Raw genomic sequence first — 25,327 nt, forward strand, 5'->3', positions numbered from 1 at the left:
AAACATAGTTAAAATTTCGTGTCATGGTAGTATCAGGATCTAGAAATTGCAAAATAATTGTGAACCATTGATGTGTGGTTAGGTTAGGCAAACATAGTTCAAATTTGGTGTCGTGGTAGTATCAGGAATATATATATTTCCTTGCGAAATATTTGCGAAATTCGACGGTATCCATTACAAAAACTAATGCCTTATTTTAACTTATTTTGCAATTTCTAGATGTTTTTGACAACTTTTAACTTCAGATTCGTGATTAGGAGGCCTCAATTAGTGAGTATGCCAAAATATGAAGAAAATCAGAGAGGGGTCCGGTCATCTTAAGTCGTTTCAAACCTGTAATGTGCTTGAGATTCTACACTTCCTCACGGTCTACGTAACATACCAGTAATATTTGGTAAAAGAAATTTAACAATCATTCCATACATTGTGGTTTGAAAATTCTGCATAAATTGTTTCATAGACTGCTAAGTACTTTAGTTGTTGAAAAAAATACCTGAAACTGAAAGCACTACATTAATATGTGATTCATACAAGAAATTCCCATTAATGAGTGGTCTGACTATTGTACTATTTATGCCTGCCCCCATGGCAGAGTGGTTAGCACAATGCACTACAACACCAGGAATCACGGCCTGGGCATGGATGTTTGCGAGTGTCCATTCATCAATTACATCATATCACTCATCCCCATCTTCGCCAATTAGTCAAAAGTGCCACAAAAGCTAAGTGAAATAAAGTAAATCAATCAAGGCAGGGTAACGGTCTCGATTGTTTTATGAAAATATTTTTCAAATTCTCCTAGCAAGAAGACTAATTATCGTAGAAATTTGGCAATCATTGTACACGAAATTTGAACCTGCCTTAAGTAATGATCACTGTTTGGATTTCAAAAAGTTATTTAAGTTAAAAAAAAATAATAATAATAAAAAAAATACTTTAACACAAGCATGCACATTTCCCATGGACAATGTATTTTCCATTGACAAGCAACTGTAAATATCGTAGAGTAGTGAGAATGAATATAGAAGTAAATCAGAACCTTAGTAGAATGCATTTTGGGACTTTATTTGGTAAGATTTTACAATACTGGACACAGCTGAAATTTCTATCCTACTTCTTATACTCACAAAATACGTAGTTCCGATGAAGTATCTGAGGTTAACATGTAGGGGTGACGTGTTGATATTGTTATTTGACGTGCAGAAGTTGTATAATCGCAATCGTTCTCCGCATATGAGAATGGAAACCATGTTTGTTGAAATCTTCCCGTAAATAATGAGCAATCATGCATTGTTGGTTGCGATCACAGGCCACACACACCATTCACGCATAGCCCCAAAAACCATTCACAGTAAGGTTAGGTTAGGTTAGGCAAACATAGTTAAAATTTGGGATTGTAATGTAGTTTCTTAAGGTATGGGAACACAAATCTTCCAGTAAATAATGAGCAATCCGTGGATTGTCGTTTGCGATCAAGGACCCCCTATTTTTCGAATTTCTACGCGTGACCTCCAAATATTAACTGCAGATTCGTGATTAGGAGCACAAAAACATTAAGTATGCGAAACATGAACGAAATCGGCAAATGGTCCGTTATTATAAAATTGCTCCCTTTATTTTAATGCTAAGAGAACCAAACCTGTCCTGCCTAAACTAACTAGAAAAGCATATAATGAACAAAATCTTAAGTTGATTTGTTGTTTTTAAGTCCACTTTATGCACAGTATGGCTAATCAGGACTGGACCTACAGTTTAAAGTGGGATCCGAACCACCATGTGCCTTCACCGGGTATCGAACCCGGGACTCCTTGATTACAAGGCGACGACGCTGCCACTGCGCCATCGGGGAGGCCAAAATCTTAAGTAATCGCTAAAGCTCCACAGTATATGTTAGGAACTTGGGCCTCAATCAACTATTGTACTAGTTATAAATTTGACACCATAGTCTTGAGTTGATGGATAGGGTGGTCAGAATTTTCACGCATACCCATACAATGACTGATAAATATTGTCTATTTAATATATTCATTAAGTATTTTTTTTCCTTTTCAGGAGAATTGTGTTACTTCTTGTGGGACTTGATAATGCAGGAAAAACAACCACTGCTAAAGGCCTTGCTGGAGGTATTTGATGTTGTTATTTGACTAAATTGCTAATTATTTGCATATGATACGTATTGCTAATTATTTGCATATGATAATATTAGAGTGCTGCAATGAGCATTTTTCATTCGAGTGGCAAATAGTATGCACGGGCAACGCTAGATGGCACACAGAATCGATAGTTCTTCCGCTCGAGCGGAAAATGCTCAAACGGGCGGAGTACACTCGAACCCTATTAGTACATGTATTTCCGTTATTTGTCTATGGTAATGGGTCCTCAAATATGGATCGTGAAGTAAAAGACGATGTTAAATTGAAAATTAAGTGAACATATTCATCATCTCCATGTTAAAATACAGTTTTGTATATCTTAATGAGATATGTAAAAATGATATATGATTATGGGCTGAAACTGCCTAGGCTGACATTTTATGTTTCTACGATTATTGTCACATTAAAATGATGTTCGATTGAATGTTATAACTGCATTGTTTTTTGAGCATCTCTTCCAGCTTGAGACATTTTATGTTGGACCAATATTCTATAGGCAGTGGTCTCATAGTGGTTAGTGATCATTGCTAGCATTTGATTTGGACACTTTCTTCACTAGTACATCATGAACTTCACTTTCATCCATTATTTCTTCTATAAGGATAGTGGAAATCTCTTGCTATTTGAGATAACTTTCCACTAATCTTATTAGTTATCTATCTTAAACTAGTTTTACTATGTGCTTTGCACATGGCATGAATCATATAGGTCGGTGGTAAGGTAATTTTTCCACCACCATTTAATGTAAGAGGGCTATTTTTTTTTTCAATGTCCAATGGCACCTCAAGGTGGCCCGTGAAGCGCTAGGAAGCGGGGCGTCACGCAGCGTGATTGGCATCCCCCCGCCACTACCACCACCAGTGCCAAGGCCAACGCTTCAGTTGAAGCTGAACGACGGGAAAGTAGAGATGTCTGCTACAATCGACTCTCGCCAAGTGCAAGGTGTGTTACTGGTTGACTTTATGGAGCCGGCGACCACAATCAATGCGGCTGCATACTGTGAGACATTGCGCAGAGCCATCCAGAACAAACGGAGAGGCATGCTGTCTTCAGGCATTGTCTTGCTTCATGACAATGCCCGACTTGTTGCTGTGTCAACCCAAGACCTTCTTGACCGATTCCACTGGGAAGTGTTTGTTCACCCACCCTACAACCCAGACTTGGCACCGAGTGACTTCCACCTTTTCCCAGCAATGAAGAAGTGGTTGGGAGGACAGCGCTTCCACACCAATGAGGAGCTTCGGGAAACCGTGCAGACCTGGCTCAACAGACAGGCAGCACCTTTTCTTGCAGAGGGTATTGGAAAGCTGGTGCATCGGTACGACAAATGTCTGAATGTTCTTGGTGATTACTTGGAAAGTAGATGATACGTGTAGGTAACATTTGTCAATAAACCAATTTTGCTATTCACTGTGGTTTTGATTACATGCCCTATCGGAAGTTGAAAAGAAAATAACCCTTGTACTTAGGAACTCAGGTCCCTAATAAATTTGGAAGCAATTTAGATTTGCTAAAATTTCCTTCATGCAATGTTTCATCATATCCTCTTTCAAAGTGGATGATGTAGGTGAACTTAAACTGCTTTTTCAAACATTCCTGAACGGATCCTTCTGCACATGTTGCTCCTGAATTTGTGTCTAGATAATTGCTTCCCAAAAAACTGCCAGGTATGGTCAACCACTAAGAAAACAGCAGCCAAATTGTCAATCGCTATTTTTGATCTTTCATCTTCTTCATTCTATGTGTTTTTAGGGAATAGAATTGTACTCGTGTTTTAGCTATTGTCCTCTGCTTACTGTGTCTTTTGTTTCATTTCTTGAGCTGCATGTTGCCAACCTCTGTGATGGAGTGGTTATAACAGTAAGCTACAATGCTACAGGTCCCAGGATTGAATCCCAGCCTGGGAGATGGGTGTTCTTTGCGAGTGTCTCTTCATCATATCACTCATCCTTATCTTTGCAATTAACCAAAAGTGGCAGAAAAGAGAATAAATGATCATTGTGATGTACAGTTTACCTACTTTTATATTTGCTGCTGGTTGTAGCACAATTTGATCAGAATTAAGTTTAAATTATAGTTATTAGAGATTTATAGTGAGTTAAGTGGTGGCACGATTTTATAAATAATGTGAATATGTCGAATGTAACTTTATAGGTTCTGTCAAAAATGTTCAACAAAATTCTTGATAATTTTAAGGCCATATTTTGAGAAATTTTAGGTCGTCAGCTTCTCACCCCCAAATTGTAGGATCATCTATAGCTATTGTGTGTGTGTATGCATGTGTGAGCATGTCTCCCGATAATGTAGTGGCTTACGCTGCCTCCTTCTAATCAACAAGTCTCAGGATTAATTCCTGTTAGAATAACATTGTACGGTGGTTTGGATTTGAATTTAAACTGTAGGTCAAGTCTTGATTAGCCTGTCTGAGCCTAATAGAAACGTGCAAGTTTTGCATAGATTGTTCGCAATGTTTCACATGATAAATAAATTAATGAATATTAAAAAAATGTTACTAATGCTAAATTTATTGTGTTTCAGAGCCTGTTGATTCTGTAGTTCCTACCGTTGGCTTTTCTTCTATAACTCTGGACCATAAAGGTTACTCTATAGTCATATATGACTTAGGTGGAGGACCTCAGATCAGGGGAATCTGGCATAGATATTTTACTGATGTAAGTATTGTCACATTAATACAAAACAGTGAGAAAGGTGATTTTAAACTTTCTGTTTCATATCTTCAATGTGCAAGGGAAATTAATCAAGGATGTTGCAAACAACTTACACAACTACTGGTATTCTATTTCTCATATAGATATATATAGAAGAATTAGAACCAAAATGGAAAAGATAATAATATTATTAACAATGGAGAAAACAAAGCATTGTGAACAGTCTGCATTGTCTGTTTTTCACTATCACATCATAAGGCTACAAGAGACAGTTTCACACCAGGTGGACATTTATTCAATAACGTCGACATGTGAACTGCTATCGAAAGAAATAACAGAGGCAAAAGAGGGCATGAATTTCTCTTCATGTTGGAAGTGGAAGCAGTTTTTTTATGTTGATTATAAACTAGATATGATCTGTAAGAAATATGATGAATAAGTTTTTATAGGATCCCACATATTCCTTACGGAGAGAGGCAACTTCAATTTCAAAATATGTCTAACCAAATAGACATTTCGACTTCCAATTGCAAATGAAATCTTGAGCATGTTCTGTTTCTGTTCATATGTTTTTCTATGCCATCGGAAGTTTGATATTCCCAAAAGATCAGATACAACAATACTCCCATTAGTGTAATGCTAAGTTTTTACCTCCACTTTCGACCATCCAGCTCGCACCTCTCTTTCAGCTTGCTGCAGGGAAAGGCCGGTGGCAGAGGTTTAGAGTCTTCACATCTGGCTAGACACAAACTGTTTCTCTTGCCCTGAAGGGGAAAAAATATATATGCTGACTGATATAAAATGATCCAGTACTACCTATAGCTATGCAAAAAATGCATACTTCCGAGTGGATCTCAACTTGCTTGTTGGATATTCAGTGTAAGAAGTGCCTAAGTGAGAACGATCCTCACTGTTACATATTTTATGAATGCAGTTACATAGTTATCCCAAAATGAAATTAATAGAAAAGAGAGGCAATATCACATAATATGTGTAACATGCTACCTTGAAATCAAAATTGGCAATTTTTTTATGAAAATAACATTCCTTTGGCTTCAAAATTAGTCTAAAATTTTATTTCTGCTATTGGCAGAACATGGCTGTTAGGAGGGGGATTGAATCAATCCATGGAATAAATGGTTCCACAGTTTTCAAAATTCCAAATACATGAGTTTTAAATAAAATTTATGATTAACATTTTCCTTTACCTTTTTTTCTTGAAAGAGCATTATAAAAGTTTAAAATAAAATAGAATAACTGTGCATTTCAGCAAACTAATGGTATGAAATGTAAACAATAATAGAGATCAGTTGCACTGGATATTCACTCATCTGGGGTATCGAGTAGCAAAGACTCCAAGTTTTATATTTATTGTTTATTATAGTTATTCGTGTATAATAACCATGATGATTATTATTGTTTGTTTGTACTATTCAATAGTCTGATCCCCTCTAAAAAAATCTGCCAATGCCCATGTGATAGAACCAAATTAGAATTTTTAAAATTTGCCCTGCATGCTTAGTGCTCAAAGTGTGGGGAATATGGAGATGCAATAACCCCCCCCCCCCCCCCCACCAAGTTATTTTCATAAAGCCTTACCACAGCTATGATAATTTCCACAGGCATCTCTTCACCTACTGCATTGTCTCTATGTTGATCCATACAAGCATCAATCCACCTGTTCCCAACCTTGCTCAAGGATCCCTCCATGTAGAACTTTCCAAGTCAAGCACTGCATGTGCTGAGATATACAATTTTTTCTAAAGAAAATTTGCATATGTACTTTACTGAATATTTCTCATCCAACTGAACATATTAGAAAGAAATTGGAGGATCTCAAGTTGAAAATTAAATGCTTAATGTTATTTGGAATGTATTGACCAATTAGTAAATGAAACATTTTAGAACTGTATTTATAAAACAGAAAATTTGTGTATAATTTTCCTTCTAGTGTGTTACTGAATATTTTTACCCCCATTTTTTGTTTCCAACAGGTACATGGCATGATATTTGTTGTTGACGCAAGTGATGTAAGTAGGATAGATGAATGTCGAAAAGTTTTAGAAGACCTTCTTCACCATGAAAAGCTAGCTGGAAAACCTGTTTTACTGTAAGTATGGCATTGTTTCACATTTTTGTTGTGGTTCCAACTGATCTGAAAATTCTGAAACCAGTTAGGACATTTTATAAAACCTTGAAAAAATATTTTTACATTTGTTAAATTTGTCAAGAATTTTGAACGAACACAATTCTTTTGAATTGTATAATTAAGGTACTCACGTTTTCCACTTTACATTATTTTCTATTAATTTCGGTAGCCACTGCCACCATCCTCGTTGGAATTCGTTGTGTTGTTGCTTGGCACGTTTTTATTTTTTTAACTAAATCGCCGCTAGGTGTGCTGCTGCTGTATGGCTGCTGTTCACCCAGCCCACCACGACCACCGGACTCGCCAAGCATATCAAATTCCACAACCATAAAATTGAGAAAGTACATGTCAAATACAAAGCACACACTCTCATAGACACAAAAATCAAAGAAACACATGCCATCATGCACTACAACCATGAACCGAACATAGATAGTGGTCAGGCACACCATGCCTGGCTTCCGTTACTGCAGCAATTAACACCCGTGAACAGCAGACGACATATACACAGACATACAGGCAGCAGCAGCACACCTAGCGGTAATTTAGGAAAAACCAAAAGAAACGTGCCAAGCAACAACACAACGAATTCCAACGAGGATGGTGGCAGTGGCTATCGAAATTAATAGAAAATAATATAAAACAGCTTTGCGGAAAATGTGAGTACCTTAATTATCTATTACCGCATCTCTCATTCCCATAGTATGAATTGAATAGTATGTTCAGCTCAATAACTAACACTTAGTTATTAGAACATTAAAGCAGAATTAATTATAAATTTATTTAAATGTATTTGGTTTGATTTGATTTTTGAAGTGGAAGATTGACCCATTTAGCCTGGATGACATCACCAGGCAGGTAGAGTGTTATGTTTGTGTCTTCAAGGGCCAAGTGTAGAAGTGCCATGTAATATCACTAACAAATGGCATTACACATATAACAAAATACAAGTGAAGTTAAGATGGTGATGTAGTTGTCTGTGTCTGGAATTTTTTTGGCAGATTAAAAACTTGTTTTATTCATCAGGTGGTGTTAGAAGGTATTTAAGTAAATTTTAAAAGTTTATAATGTCCGACATCACTGAACCAATACCCATATTGATGCCTATACTCTTACTGATTCCCACAGATACCGATACTGATGATTGAAAATTGTTATAATTATTAAACGTTGTTCAAAATATTGATTAATATTACTGTATAAGTATTGCACTCTAATTATGTGTACCAAGTTACCAAGCATTTTGCTTTTAAATATTTAAGAATTACATCAGAATATTAAAATACATTAGGGATGGGACAGATTAATCGATACTGTATCAGTTTCGGCCGATAATTTTACCGATCTAATATAACTGTAAATATCTTATAATTTAGTCCAACATACTGCCATTTTGTTGTAATTTTTCTGAATATAATCTGCATGTCCTGTAGTTTGTTTTTTAGAAGTGTTTAAGTATGCAGCTTCTGTTGCATTCCAGTCATCTTGTACAGTGCGTCCATTTCGATCTTCAGCCGAGAGATCGGGAGAAGCGTGGCGGGCGGCGCTGACAGAGATGCCGACATTTGTGGCCTGTAATGCCCGCTTATTTTTATGGACATATGCAGACATTTATATAAATATTGCAAAACGAGCACTAACCTGTGTTATAATTTATCATCTGTAATTCATCCAAGTTCTGCCCTTATATACACACAAAAAAATACGCTTTAGAAACGATGTTAAGAGCCACAGATAATAAAACATTTTAATCATAGTTTTGACCAGTAACGTCCTGCTTAAGTTTATATCCTTGAGAGAGTTTGGTGTCGATGGGGATCGTTTGGAGGTTTCGAATGTGCAACACTGTATCAAGATTACGCTGCAGACGAAACCGTTAAAAGTCAATGGTGTTCATGAGCTTCCTTGCAATCCGAAATCTCCGAGCTCGAGTTTTTTGTTCCTTCGCGACTAGATGAAGACAGAGCTGTGAATATAGTGGCGAGCAGATGTAAACCAAGAGCGTGTTAATTTCGTACTGTGCGCAAGAGTGTTATTCCCAGCCGCAAGGTTCACGTTACGAGGGGGTCTGATAAGTTCTCAGCCCGACCCAGAAGGACTTTAGCTACAGGCACGAAAGTTTCAGGCTATTCAACGTATTCTCCCCGAAGGTCTACACACTTGGCACTTTGTTGCTCCAACTTCTCTAAACCCTCCGGAAAAAAATAAGATTTACCCTAGTATGCAAAAAAAACTGTTCGGCAGCTGCTATAACCTTGTTATCACTTCTAAATTTCTGTCCTTTCAGAACTTTTTTCAGTCTAGGGAAGAGATAATAGTCAGAGGGTGCAAGGTCTGGTGAGTAAGGTGGGTGGTCAATGCACTGAAACTCTAGGTCCTTCAGAAAGTCCATTGTTCTTCCAGAGCCTTGTGAACGGGAGCATTGTCCTGCATAAACAACACACTTATTCTCAATTTTCCCCGGCACTTTTCTTTAATAGCGTCCTTTAACTTAGCCAGAAGACTGCAGTAATACTCTGATGTTATGTATGGTTTGTCCCTTTGGAAGGTTGTCTGATAACAAAACACCATCCTTATTCCAGAATATTGAGGCGAGCAGACCTGCGGACCTCTGTGCTTTGAATTTCTTTGGCTGGGAGATCCTGAGTGGCGCCACTCGCATGATTGCTGTTTGGTCTTAGGATCAAAGTAGTAGAACCAACTTTCATTCTGGGTAACAAGTCGATTCAAAAAATCGTCCTTAGAGTTCGCAAAATACCGCAAAATCACCTAAGAAGATGCCACATGTTTGCATTTCTCATCGGCGTTCAAACGTTTAAGCACCCATTTCGCGGAAAGCTTGTGCATGTCCAACTGATCATGGTTTATTGACCAGACACGTTCTTTGGATATGTGCAAGGTCTCAGCTATCGCTTGAAGACAAATTCGTCTGTTACTCAAAATCAGGTCATGAACCTCATCCACTTTTTCCAGAGTTGACACTGACACTGGCCTTCCACACCTTTCACCATCTTCTGTGGAAAAATCACCACGCTTAAAGTTTGAGAACCATTTCTTCACAGTGGAGTGTGAAGGTCAATGTACACGCAATGTGTCTAGCATGCAACCATGGATTTCCTTCGGCGACTTCTGATACAGGAAGAAGAACTTCATGACACCTCGCAACTCCTCCTTGGTAAATTCCACATTTGGCTGCACCATGCTTTAATCAATGGCCTGTAAAGGAAAAACCGTTAGTGGTACGATCATCCCAGCTGGCACTTAAACTTCCAAAAGATCAATTGTTCAAATGCAATGCATGATTTCAGGATGACATGTGCGGAAGGGGGTCAGGCCGGAGAACTTATCAGCCCCTTTCGTAGAACAAATAATTTTTATGTATGACACTTACATGAAAACAGACTCATGTCGAGACGTGTGTAGGCAATTTGTACAGAAATTCCCAGGCGTTTCACATCCACATAGAGATACGGTTAGACATCTTGTCCTTAAATTACGAGAAACTGGATCGTTAAATTGTAAAATGCCTAAGCAAAAACAACAGATTCTAATCGAAGCAAAACTCGATGAAATTGGTGCAGCGTTAGAACGTTCTCCTCTACACCGTGTTTCACAGGAGATAGGCCTGTCAAAATCATCAGCACATACAGCCACTAAGCTACTAAAATTAAAACCGTACAGACTTTCTATAGTGCAAGAATTACGGCCCCCTGACAACGTAAGTAGAGTAAATTTCTGTAGAATATTGTACATGGTATTGTTGATCCACAGTTAATATTTTTTTCAGATGAGGCATGGTTTCACTTGCGTGGTCATGTTTGTTCACAGAACAATAGATACTGGTGTACTGAAAATACCCGAATAATACACGAAGTTCAGTTACATGATGTAAAAATTGGTGTGTGGTGTGCTGTAAGTGCAAAAAGAATAATAGGGCCAATATTTTTTGAAGACACAATAAATTGAGAGAGGTACCGCACACAAATACTCCCGCCGTTTTTTCAGTTATTATCAGATAATGAGAGACAATATGGGTATTTTCAACAAGATTCGGCCATAGCCCATACCGCCGCTGATTCTTTGGACGCTATAAGGGAGGTGTTTAATGACTGAATAATTTCTGGAGGTTTATGGCCTTCACGTTCGCCAGATCGTACCGTATTTGACTATTATTTGTGGGGAACCTTAAAAAATAGAGTCTACCGAAATAACCCTCATAGCATCAACAAACTGAAAGACAATATAAGGGCAGAACTTGGAAGAATTACGGAAGAAGAACTTTTGCGTGTGTATCAAAATTTCATCAAATTATGCCAGGAATGTGTGAATGTAGGTGGACATCAGTTTGAACAACTCTTATAACACAGGTTAGTGCTCGTTTTGCAATATTTATATAAATGTCTGCATATGTCCATAAAAATAAGCGGGCATTACAGGCTGCAAATGTCGACATCTCCGTCAGCGCCGCCCGCCATGCTTCTCCCGATCTCTCGGCTGAAGATCGAAATGGATGCACGGTAGCATGCATTTATTAAGGATGCCAATGAACCATCGAGATTTTTCAAGGACCATTTGATATATTATATTTGGTTGGTAGAATATTGATTATCGGCATCGGTAAATTTTATATCGGTACTTCATCAGTATCGGACAAAATTTCACACCAGTCCAACTCTAAAATATATGTTATGTAATCACAAAATCCAGTTTTCTTCACCAAATTGGTGCAAAATAATAAGAAATTTTGAATTTTGCATGATATCGAGAATAATTTCACTCTGCATCACTCGTCATTTTTGGGACCCGGTGAAAGACCAAAATGCCAAAAAAGAAACACAATACAATAAAGCCCCAATCCCACCACTCACTCACATAAATGTTCTCCATGAAAAAGCCCTGGAGGCAAAAAATGCCCAATTATGACCCCCATGAAATCGTCCCAAAAGACAGAAAAAGTCACTCACTTAGCCCTTTTTAAAGGGTGAAAATGCTCTTTTTCATGCCCTTAGCAACTTGTTTCCATGGGCATTTTTTTTTTGCCCATATTGTTTGATTCATTCTTCATTGTCTAGCTACATTATTTCTCACAGATCAATAACAGATGAATCAACTACTGGTTAGAAAATGTGCCTCAAACAAGACTGACATCTACATAAGGAGTTTCAGTCCAGATACAATTAGATATTGGTACTCAATATGAAAATATCTACATTGTGGTCTTTTAATTAAATGTTTAGGGATATAATAACAAACAATTCTTTAGAGTTCGCCATGCTTTTTGTTGACCATGGAAACAGTCTTTGCTAGGTAAGTTGAAGAAAGTTTTTTTTTTCCACCCCGAAAACTACTGTAAGTGAATTATGCTAGACTTTTCGGATTTCAAAATATGAGCATCAGAATTTATTACAGAGGAGAGGTAGGAATTTGAGGGGAATGATGGAAAACAATTATTTTTCAATTACGTTTAAAAATGTGAAAATTACAAAAGACTTAAATACTGCTTTTCCAATTTAGTGTCGCTATTGAATTCATTTATACGAAATATCCAACTAACTGTCTTGTTTGTTTGATTTTTTTTATTTGCTTTATTTTACTTTGCTTTTTGTGCCAGTTTTGGCTAATTTGCGAAGATGGGGATGAGTGATGATATGATGAAATTGATGAATAGACACTCACAAACATCCATGCCCATGCCGGGATTCGAACCCAGGACCCCTGGCATCGTAGCACGATATGCTAACTACTCTACCGGCAACTAACTGTCTTGAAACGGTTATTGCTTACTGAGTTTATTATTAAGAAAATAGACAATTTTGAATATTTTGTATATTTGTACAATATTAAAGCCTGTACATACATAACGTTATGTTCTAAACTCTTCAAATAAGAGAACATACTTACTCATTTCTCTTCCTCCAATAATACACTCCGATATTTTCAAAGGCATTAAGAGCATTGAGGAACCCAAAACGTTACCAAAGGTCACGTATGCGAGTGCACGAGATGTGGCCAAAGGCCACGTTGAAAGTGTCAATCCGACCCCTGACTCACTTGCTCACTGACATAAATGTTCTCCATGAAGGAAGCCCCAGAGGCAAAAAATGCTCTATTACAACCCCCAATGAAATTGTCTGGAAACACCAAGAAAATTTAAAAGTCACCCACAGCCCTTTATTAAGGGTGAAAATGCCCTTTTTACATGTCTTTAGCAACGTCCGTTTTCATGGACATTTTTCCCACATTGTTTCCAATATTCTTCATTGTCCGGCTACATTGTTTCTCACAGATCAATAATACACAGATGAATCAACTCCTAGTTAGAAAAGGTGCTTCAAACTAGAGTGACATCTACATAAGGAGATTCAGTCCAGATATAATTATATATTGGTACTCAATACGAAAATATGTACATCGTGGTTGTTTTAATTAAATGTTTAGAGGTATAACAAACAATTCTTTAGAGTTTATCATGTTTGTTGTTGACCATGGAAATGGATGTTGCTAAAAGACTTAAAGAAAAGTTTATCTTCTCCCCGAAAAATTCAAGTTATACTTGAATTTTCATATTTCAAAATATGAGCGTCAGAATTTATTACAGAGGCAAGGTGGGAATTTGAGGAGAATGATGAAAAAAACAATATTTTTCAATTACGTTTAAAAATGTGAAAATGACAAAATATATAAAAATTACTTTTCCAATTTAATGCTGCTATTGAATTTGTTTCTACAAAACATCTAACTAACTATTTTGAAATGGATATTACTTACCCAGTTTATTAAGAAAATAGGAAATAATATTTTGAATATTGTACAATATTAGAACCCTTACACACATAACATTACATTCTAAACTTTTCAATTAACTTTTCCCTTCCTCCATGCCGATATTTTCAAAAACATTAAGAGCATTAAGGAACCCAAAATGTTACCGAAGGTCACACATGCGAGCGCACAAGACGTGGCCAAAGGCTACATTGTTAGTGCACGAGTCTGCCGATATTGGTAGATAAATTTCAAATGATAAAATTTTTGATACCGATATATCAGTATCAGCCCAGTTCTAGTTATAATAGTTTTAGCAGAAAGCAGAGGTTAATATATTTCTCCACAATAACAATGAAATTTTGCAGATTGGCCAATAAACAAGATTGTGAAGGTGCCTTAGATGAACTTGACATTGTTGATAAGCTGAATTTGGAAGCTTTAGTGAACGAACAGAAGTGCCCCACCCTTGTGGAAACTTGCTCCGCCTCAAAAACTGATAATAATGGTCAGAAGAAATTGGATCCGGGAATTCACAATGGATACAAGTATGTGAACAAATACAAGAACATGTGTTTTCAAGTATCTGCATCTGTCTATGTTTGAGTGTCAGCCGGAGTATACGTTGATTGTACTGTAGTGTTGTTGGGTTGTATCACTTATTACGGTATGAAAATGACAGTGTTTTGTGTTTTTCTCTTTCACCTGTAAATACTAGTTTGCTTTCTAACTTCTTCTAAACACTTATATTTAATGCCAATATCAGATTCTGTGCCTAATAATTTTTATTAGTAAGTGCAGTAGTAAGGACTGAATATTTTTATGGGGAGAGTTAGGGCAAGGGAACCCCGTTGGTACACCCATGGTTGTCGTGCGACTTTCGTTTTTAATCGCAGCATGTTTTACAAGCAAGCTCCTGGTAAACTCTGGCACCAATGGGTTTACAGCAGGAATGGCTGCCTATGGCTAAAGGTTAACACCTTTTCGTGAGTGTTATCAGGGTGGCGACAGACGTGGAAAACCGGGAAAAGTCAGGGAATTTGAGAGGTCAGGGAAATGTCAGGATTTTGTCTTGATTGACCTTTTTTTTTTTCGATGGAATGAATGTGCGAGGCGTTTGTTTTGAAAGATGTCTTTATAAAGTGCTGCATAGGTACAGGCAATCTTGTTGCTAAGTCTCAGCATCAACTTTTAGGCCCCTTTTATGAGAAACACAATCACAGTGCCAGAAACCTGTGATGGGAGGGGGGGAGAGAGAAATTTCTGGAGGTCAGAAAAATTTGATAAGCCTCTAAATATTATGTGGAAAATGCATTGAACTATCATTTTTTTTCATGTCTGTATAGGAGTAGTAAGGGGACAGAGCTGTCAACGATGGAGGGTTGGGGGAGAAGCGCATCACCAATGTGGCACCTTGCGATAGTTGTTGGACATTGTTGTATTGCATTTTTTTGGACATTCTAAAGGAATATGGAAACAAATAAGGGTGCAATGCAAACCTATAATTTGTCGAATGCTCTGGTACAGCATTTCTCGGACAAACAATGAGACTCCATTTTAGTCTGATATCGCTGTCCGACCAGTGTTGAAATTCGACACAATGTCTCACTACAACATATAACAAAAATTGCATGGATGGCATTCTTATAGAATTGATTTTTGTTGGGTGTCTTCAGACTGCGACATCTGACAAAAATCGCATGCATAAACGGAACGTTAGACTGCTGCACCACTGCAAATATGCTGCTGGAATTAATCTTCTGGTTCATTTAACCATATTTAATATAGTAGTAATGTGTACGAAGATTTCCTTTCATCCCCCGGCGTAATACTGGTTTTGCACAGGTTAACAAACGTTTACATTGACATTTAACTGTTATGCGATGTTAGGAAGAGTTCAACAAATCGGGATATATCTACTGAATAATATCATGATAAAATGAAACAGATATCTGCATTCATAAACGTTATCAAGATTTGATAAGTGTATGCTTCGAACCTCAGTTTTCTGCTACACTCGCATTTGTGCAAAGTTGGGGGTGTATAGAGAGTGGTCCAATATCTCTCTCTTGAAGTGATGCAAGGAGCTCGCATACACTCAACTATGTGAATTTGCCCTGTTTAAATCTCTCTCATATGTGCAAGGGTTAAGTTGTTTGCTTTGCAGAGAAAAGAGAGTATGATACAAGTGTTAATGCATCGGAATATGAGTTTTCACTCATGGTTCTTGCAAAAAGTGTGTTCCAAACCTCAGTGGAAATATCAACATATAATGACGAGAAAGGCTAAGGAGATTGATAAATTACAAATTTATTTTTTCATCAGTGACGCTTCACTCTAATCTCATTTACTCGCAACCTTAAAAATATTCAAATATTTTATTGAAAACTGGATGCACATGAAAAAAATCCCTTTAATAACCCATCCCTTGCTTGTGAATTGTAATAATTTTCGAAATTCACTATTTTGCAGTTTAAAATCAAATCGTATAGAATTGATGTCAATTTCTCTGAAGATAATATCGGTGCTTAAAATACACCTGTAATTACATTGCTTCATTTTACCATTTCGAAATTTAGTTGCAAAGTTTTTCCGGAAGTTAAAGTAAGATTTTTAAAATCAATACGTATCGATACCAAAATTATTTTGCCTCTGCAACAAGAGCAGGGGAAGGAGCAGTTTCCAGGGAAGCCAGAGCTTCCTTAGTGTTATCACTGATTCAAAACCATTTTGAATTTCTTAAATACTCAGTGGTAATCAGTACAAGCATAATCAAATGTTCTGATTCAAGGTAGTATCACCTGTAGGATAGTGTTTAATTTTATGAATTTATGTATTATGTTCAATTTTAAGGTGGTTGCTGAATTGTGTTATCATGCAATATGATAACTTGAATGCACGAGTTGAAAAGGATATGGCTGTGCAGAAGATGCTGGATGAACAAGAAAAGAAGGAGAGGCTTGAGAGAATAAGGAAGATAAGAGAAGAAAGGGAGAAGGAAGAGAAGTTACATGCAAATGGGAAACATGAATTTGGAGACGGTGACAGGCTGGATGATTCTGACGGGGATGTTATCACGGATCCATTCAGACCAATATCAGAGATCATGGTGAGATTGTCTTTTTTCTTCTTCTTCTTCAATATAATCTGAAGACATGTCAAAAATGTACCTTCGACACACATTGTACTGGATGGACACAATTTAAGAGCACTCTGGAGTCTGGTTGAAGAAACTGATTCCAGTGAAACTTGAAATAGAAGTTATCGAGACCATGCGAAATGGAATGCTGATGAAAGAGTAGTAGTTCAGATTTTCACCACCAGGTTGAAATGTGGTTCTGAAGTAACAATAACCACTAATTTGAGTTTATGTCGGTACAGCAGTGTTCAGTATGTGTCTTGTCAATGCAAACGACCCTTTGGAAGCACAAGACAGTATGATCAATGGGCGAACAAAGCATTGCCCATGATATTCACTGTGCAGCAGATTTCAGCATCACATTTCAACCTGGTGGTGAAAATTTGAACAATTTTTTCATCATCATTTGCTTTCCAATGGTCTCCATGGCCTCTATACAAAGTTTCAGTGCAATCTGATGCTTGAAATGGGCTCCAGAGGGCTCTGAGTAGGGCAACTTTAATTGTTAATTCTGATTTCAACATACTTTTTCACATTAAAATATATAGTTGTGAATGCTATTGTTAAGTAATTGCTGTTTTGATTGTGCCACAACATTACTTTCAGGGCCAAAAGTTGCTAAGTTGCTTTTCATTAGGTGGAACAAGGTCAGCTTATCAAGTCACGCTGCTACTGTTTTCTGACTTTCTAGACACTAGGCGGGGTAGTGTGGAAAACATCAGGCTTCTATGCTCTCTGGCAGTTCCATTTTATGATGAAATGCACTGGAGGCACTGTGGTCATTCGTAGTATGAGGAATTCATCTCCCTATTATGGAATTAAATGTAGTTTTTGTTACAACATTTGATTCTTTTCCTTGCAACATTTCCATGAATGAAAGAATTGCTATGCTATTTGGTGCATTGGTTGAGGACTGCTGATCCATCTGTTCATAAAGTGAACCAGCACCACATCATATCTCCAAAACTAACGACAATATTTCAGTTCTTTTTTTGTTTGTTTGTTCATTAATATACACATGATTTTAGGGCATATCCAAACAACAAAACACTTGTATAAAAGCTTATTTTTTGTTTAAGAAAAGGTCTGTCATTCATGTTTGGGGAATAAAAGATGTGATTGATAATCATAAGCGAGTTACTAAATATTTTCGTGAAACTTACTTGTAGAGGTTCTATTAATTTCGGTGGCCTCTGCCAACATCCACTTGGGAAGTCGTTGCTTCACTACTGGGCTGGGAAATGACAGGAACGAGAAGCCAGCCCAGCAGCGAAGCAACAATTTCCCAAGCAGAAATTGATGGAACCTCTACATGTAAGTTTTGCAGAAAATTTTAGTAACTCACTCACGTCTAATTATTTGTCACATTATTGAAATCTGCCACTGGCATGGGACATATTGATTCAAATTTACAAATAATCACGACAAAAGGCATTCTTCAATGACATGACACTCCCATCCCCACATTTAAAAAAATCCGTAAAAAGACAATTTATTGCAACGAAATGAAAATTTTGGAAATTGGTTGTAATATGCTCGGACCCTTAATTGCCAGCAATAAAAAATTATGGTCCTGTTGCAATGCAGTTTTCTCTCAGTAACAGTCTTTACTATGTACAGTCAGTCCACTCCATATAATATATAAATCTGTTAAAAGTCAACCTTTTAAGTCAATTATGTTCATAGTTTCTGTGCTTCATGAATAGAAATGGAAATATGCACTGAATCAAACATTATCATTGTATTTTGTCTGACTTGCTTAGCCAGTTAGGTAGGTGAGATTTAAATGGGATTCTGTAGAACTAAGGACCTGCCTTTAACATTGAAGTATATGAGGATAATTTTTTAATAAAGGAAAATGTAAGTACATTGTTATGAATACAACTGTAATATATTTTCCCCCCTTCCTCTTCTCTCTTTACTATAAAGAAACCTGACAAACCAGTGATAGATAAGACTTCTGGAGCTCGTGTGATCTTTGTACAAGAATCTCCAGTGAGAAAGATCAGTAGTGAATTACCTACTAACAATGATGACAGTGAAGGCGATGGCTTGAAACAGTGCAGTGAAGTGAACTGTGTTGAAACTGACGAAGTATTGACTTTGGTAAAAAGTGCAAAAGATGCAGAACCAGTGGATAAAAAAACATATCAAGATTCAGTTATACGGAATTTCTCGACTTCACAGGATGCTCAGAGTCCATCAGCAAGTGTTACGGAACTTATAAGAGGTGGGTGATTTCAGTATATTGTATTACTAATGATTGATTTAATCATATTATGCTACAATTAAAGTGTAATCCAAAAAGAAGGTCCATATTTATTCTTCATTTTTTTCCCTAATAAATTGGCTGACAGTAAATAACAACCAATAATATCATTTCAGTTTAATAAGAAAATTATCTAATATTTTTATAAATTTAATTTATGAACTTGTATATATGATCTGATATATGTACAATGTATTATTTGTATATAAACACAGTGCTCCTTCTGTGGTATAAATGTAATACATACATCATATCACTTAGGTTATAGAATGTGTTTTAAAAAGGAAAAAAAATATAATATATCATTTAGTGATACGTATGCTTACAAGAATAAAACAAAAACAAAATTATTTATGTAATTAATGTAAAGTTTACAAATCAAAATTGAAAATCTGTTTGCCACAATAATACTGAAATGTCATTTTATACCTACACTAAATTTAAACATGAAGGTCAGTTTGTTTAAGTACCAAAATTTTGATTTTGTGTTTACCCCAAATGTGTGTGTGTGTAATAGGGATGTATTAACATGACATTGTTGGTGATATAAACAAAAGTACAAATATTGATACCAATATCCAGTATCCTACTCATTCAATATCAAATTTAAAATATCCTTGAAAGAATTTGAATGATTAATTAATGTATGCATGAACGTGAGTTGCCTTGAAGAAGAAACTATGAATTATTTATGTCTTTATCCATAATATTAATAATAAAGTAACAACAGATTGGTAAAATGATCAGTAATTTTACAGATAAACCAATATACCTGCATCAGATACAGTATCCTAGTGTTGGAGTAAAAATTATATATACGTACTCAAGTTTGGACTCCAATTACAAATTAACCAGTAGACCTACATAAAAGTTACCATGAAATTATGTGGCCGTGATGGCTCAGTCAGTAACGTGTCTGACTACCATGCTAAAAGTCCTGGGTTCGATCCCCAGCTGGTTCAAATCCGGGAACTTTTCTAACGGAAGCGGCCCTGGTGCCCACCCAGCATCGAATGACATGGGTACCTGGGGGAAACCGTGGGGGATAAAGGCGGTCAGGGCCGTGATGCTGATCACATCACCCCCACATACGACCGGATCAAGAAAGTGTGGGGCGTTACCCCCACACCCCCTATACGCCTTCATGGCATGGTGCTAAGCACAGGGGAGCACTTTACTTTTTTTTTTTACCATGAAATTATTGACTTACAGTATCAGCCCACAGATTCTATGATTCAGCAGACATCACTGTGTGCAGTGTTGGCACGTTCCACATGCATCTTTACTCCGTTGAATAAAAATCTATATAAAATCAGTTTCGCAATGTAAATTGATAATGATAATGGATGTTAAAAACAGATGCAAAGAGCTTCTAAACAAGACCAGTATTGTATTTGTATGACTACCTAATACAAGGAGAAAGTTGTTTCGCAAAATTGATAAGAATGTTTTTTTGACCAATTTTGAAAATCTGAAAATAAAGAAATGTGTTTAAAATCTTTCGCCTACACCATACTAAAATTTCATCACAATCTGACCACCTGTTTTTTATTTATGGAATTTCAAAGGGAGCGATCATTTGCAAAACTAAAAATAAAGGCACTTTTTTCTTCTCACGATGATAAAAAATAGAAGACATACTCGAAAAAAATTGGTTAGCATAGATTAACGCAGAATTTAATAAGCTAAATTTTGATATAACTCGTTTCTATGTAGGTCTATTGGATAATTTTTAATTGGAGTCCAAACTCTTGTATCTATAATTGTTAATCTGACAGTAGTCTCCCTTGAAGGAACCTCTTTTCAACAGTAAGCTTCTCTATGGTCCTAGATACTCTAGCATTTATTGTTACATTTGTAAGAATGAGGAAATGCTCAACAATCTAACTGGGGTAAAAAGGAGAAATACGTTAATTGTGTATATTTGTGTGTCTTATCTTATTGAAGTGAATCTCATGTATTGCATTTTAGATCAACTGGAACTGGAAACAACAGCAGTTAAGAAAAGGCCTTTCTTGAAAAAAATAAACAAGACTGCTCCACTCCCAGAGTCTCTCTCCTCGCCTAAGAAGCAGCTTCCACCACTCAGAAAGGGGAGTTCAGGAGGAAACGGATCAGGAAGGCCACCGTGGGCTAAACCTGTTTTAAGTGCACCTGCTGAGAAAAGGCACAGTCAAGGTATTTATTTATTATTGTCACTTATAATTAATTTAGTTCCTTCTCCCCTGTGGCAGAGTGATTACCATATCACGCTACAATACCAGGGTTCCCAGGTTCGAATCCTGGCCTGGGCAGGATTCTTTGTGAGTGTCCAGTCATCAATTTCATAATATCACCACTCAGCTTCATCGTGATTAGCCAAGTGGCAGAAAAGCAGCATAGAATAACCTAATAAAATCAATCAAAGAATGGTCCAAAATGGCTTATTGTCTTATGTCTTATTTTTTCCCTAATGCTGATAAATTACTGAATAAAATTTACCGATACTGATATTCTACTGATCCAATATAAAATTGCATTTACTCCACAACATGAGGCTAAGTGAATTAAACCTTTTTATTCATGAAAATATATGAGAAACGTACAAACAGAAAATAATGTCTTAAAATCCTTCATGTTGAATGGATTTTTTGTTTTAAATTCATTTTATGTATAGATATCCTAATTGGGACTGGACCTACAGTTTAAAGTAGGTTCTGAACCTCTATCGGGTATCGAGCCTGGGACCTTTTGATTACCATTTTTTTTTTACGAGACAAGAATTTTATTTTCCTAAACAGTATACAAGAAATGGTTACATAGAAAGATTATTATTTTTATGTATACGGATCTATCAAAAAAAAGTAATCAAACTACTTTTGGAGGTATGCACTTATGCCCTGGTACCTGAAAATTACCCCAGGGTGTCAGTTCCATGAATTTTTACGGATTCCCCCGCTTTTCCTTGATTCATCCTTTATTTTTCATTTTTTATTACAATAATTCACTGTGACATTGGCATGAATGCGCCAGTGTGAAAAACCAAATTTGTTCGGTTTTCCTGAACAAAGTTGGTTTTACTTCATGCTACAAGGTGAGAAGATTAAAATAAAAGTTAGTAATAGTAGGAAGTAAATATGTATTAGTGTTTGACATTAATATTATTTATGAACACGGATATGAAATAAGTGTGTAATTGGGTGGGTAATATTTTGTTACAATAAGTTTTATTGTGTGTCGTGTGCATTAGTGTTGATGAATGAGATGAGGGATAGACATTAACACGATTCTATGAATTTTAAGCAGGGTCTATGTTCTAGTATGTTAAGTTTGAGATAGTGAGAGTATTATTGGCTTTGAGATGTAAGTATTAATACTAGGAAGGGATATGAAAGAACGAGTGGTGCTTGATGCAAGGAGACTTGCGGGAGACCAGCAAGAGTTGGTCGGACTGGGATGAACATCGGTATGACGGTTGGTACCCGGGACATCATCAGGAAGGAAAGAAGTAGGGAGGGATTTCCTGCGAAGTATCAGGTACTTTAGTATGTTCGGTAGTGGAAATATGGAGAATTGTCAACAATCAGTGAGAGAAGTTTGCAGACTGTTTACTAACGAAAATAAACAAGGGGGTGTAAGATTACAGTTTAAGAAAGAACCGAAAAAGAAAAATCTGGGTTAAATTCGTTTGGTTCCTGGGTCGAGTCCTTGCAGTGTTATCCTTTGCCTTTCTCTGGGGAGGCGTAACCTTTTTTTCTTTCTGCCGTATCACTGTCTTGTGTATTAATGTCTCCTTCTTGATGTTCCTGTGATAGGTTCTGCTTCATTATCCTCTTGGTGATCTTAGTCCGAAGGAGGCATGTCCTGTTGTTGTTGTTGAGTTAGTCGAAGTTGGACTCTTTGTGATCTTCTGGGGGGTATATTACATTCCGGAGGTAGGGGTTGAATGGGGAGGTGAGTGATGCCGGATTTGAAGAGGGAAAGTTCCTCTTTCGACACCAGGTTTGTTAAGTCATTTAGTAATGTAAAGTGCTCGGGATTTCTTATTAACTGGTACATGTTGAAGTTTGGTAGCTTTTGTCTTAAATCTTCGATTTGTTTGTTCGATGTGTGGCAAAAGAAGGCTTTATGTTCCGGTGTGTCCGTCTCGGTTTTACATTTCAGGCATTTATCAGTCTGTCTGAGGTTGTGCTTATTTAGGTGTTGACCGTAGGGACCGTCTCCCATTAGGAAATGTATGAGACCTCTCGTGGGGTGGAAATGGTCCATCGATAGTCGCTCTTTTATGTTTGGAAGGAAGCTGTGAAGTCTCCTTCCTTGCGTAGCTTGTGTCCATTCCTGTTGCCAGATGCTAAACAAGTGGTGGTGAATTTCTGGTATAGGTTATAGATTTCGTCCTCTTGTCCATATCTAAAGTAATATTTTGATGCTCTAGTTTTAATGACAATTTCAATAGGCTGTAGGCCCGCAATTATCAGAAGAGCTAGGGTTGAAGTTGTTTTGAATGCACCCGTGAGGCGAAGTATCACTTTGCGTTGTCAAGATCTCAATCTGTTTTTAATGTACTGTTTACTTGTTTCCATGGCCCACAGGGGCGAACTGTAGGAAATAATAGCATTATATATGGTAATGAGATATGTTTTTATGTGTGATAGTGGAAGGTTGTAGTTTGCGGGACTCAATGTGGCTAGACAGTTTATAGTTGTTTCTGCCTGGGTTGTTGCCAGGTCTATGTGTCTGTTAAAAAACATCTTCTCTTGAAGAGTCATACCAAGGTATTTAGCTTCTCTTACTCTTTTTAAGTTTTTTTTCTCTGAGTTTGATTTGAGGGTTTCTTTGTAACTTCCCCTTAAGGATAATATAATGCATCTTTTCCGAAGCTATTTTGAGTTTAGCATGATCACACGAATCGGATAGCATATTGATTGCAGTAGATGCTTTATCTTCGATTTCCCTTCTTAAGTTACCAGAATTGAGCATGATAATGTCATCCGCATAAGCTATGATCTGGTCTATGTCTGGATGTTCTTGTAGTTTCATAAGCGCAGGCTCCAAGTTAGTATTCCAAAGCTCGGGTCCCAGAATGGAACCCTGTGGACAACCTTTTCACGTAATCTTACTCATTTGTAGAGCCTGATATTTGATGCTAACTTTTCTGTTAGAGAAATAACTTTTCAGGAGTAGAAAGAGTGTACTTGTTCATGTTTTTGAGTGTTTTAAAGAGGCTGGGCCACCACAAGTTGTGAAATGCCCCGGCAATGTCCACCATAATTCCCACCATGTACTTGTTTGGAGTGTTTTGTGTTGTAGACGATAGCAGTCGTAATGCATTGTCAGTGCATTTACCTTCTGTGAACCCAAATTGTATCCCTGATATGGGCTTGAGCAGGCGAAATTCTTTGAGTTTTTTTAGGATAAGTTTCTCAAAAAGTTTTCCCAAAACATTGAGAAGGCATATTGGTCTGTATGAATTGACCCTGGTTTCATCTTTATTTGGATGTTTCTTGATGATTAAGTTTGCTTCCTTCCAGGTTTCTGGGAATGTCTTCTGAATAAGGCACTCATTAAATAGTTGAGTAATGTAAGGTGTAAGTACTGGGGTGATTTCTTGTATTATTTCCACAGGAATTCCATCTGGTCCCGGGGACTTCTTCCTTTTCATGCTGCTTATTTTGTTTTCTAGGTAATATCGGTGATTCTGGATATGGCTGATGATAGATTTTTCTTGTATCCTTATTTTCATCGCTGTCGTTTTCAGGTTTGACGTCTGGTATGAGATTCTTCATTAGGAAGTTGATGGTTTCTTCCAAGTCCTTTGCCATATTTGTGTTGTTCTCGTCATTAAGGTGGAAATGGTTTGCGTTTTTTTTAATTTTGCCAGTAGCAATTTTATATGGGGTGCTCCATTTATTTATTTCCAGACATTTTCGATGAAGATATTCCATTGTTGTGTCTTAAAATATAGTAGCTCAGTTTCGTATTGCCTTTTATTGGCACGGTAAATCTGGAGGTTGGCAGTTCTGTATTGTGCGATGATGGATTTTTTATATAGTTTCCTGGCTTTTTGCATTTGTTTCCTTTGGCCATGGCTTCCTCTTCATTTCCCTTTGGTTATTTCTGGGTGTTGAATTTTGAATTGCTTGTCTGATTTTTTAAATAGAGTTCCTCTGTGAGCGTGTTGAGTGATTTTTGTTGGTCCAATTGTTC

General features: G+C 36.9%; 1 protein-coding gene across 1 annotated transcript in view; it reads left to right on the forward strand.

Annotated features, from left to right (window-relative positions):
- The window catches only part of LOC145988794 (uncharacterized), a 31,684-nt gene that overhangs the window by 1,728 nt on the left and 4,629 nt on the right, over positions 1 to 25,327 (forward strand). Inside the window, exons 2-8 of the mRNA XM_083123981.1 lie at positions 2,053 to 2,123; positions 4,692 to 4,825; positions 6,817 to 6,932; positions 14,102 to 14,281; positions 16,587 to 16,842; positions 18,802 to 19,102; positions 21,113 to 21,319. Coding sequence (XP_082980107.1) covers positions 2,053 to 2,123; positions 4,692 to 4,825; positions 6,817 to 6,932; positions 14,102 to 14,281; positions 16,587 to 16,842; positions 18,802 to 19,102; positions 21,113 to 21,319 — 1,265 coding nt within the window. The remainder of the gene's footprint in view (positions 1 to 2,052; positions 2,124 to 4,691; positions 4,826 to 6,816; positions 6,933 to 14,101; positions 14,282 to 16,586; positions 16,843 to 18,801; positions 19,103 to 21,112; positions 21,320 to 25,327) is intronic.

The sequence above is a fragment of the Lepisma saccharinum genome, chromosome 6 (genome assembly GCF_977018435.1).
Source record: "Lepisma saccharinum chromosome 6, izLepSacc3.1, whole genome shotgun sequence".
Taxonomy (NCBI): Eukaryota; Metazoa; Arthropoda; class Insecta; order Zygentoma; family Lepismatidae; genus Lepisma; species Lepisma saccharinum.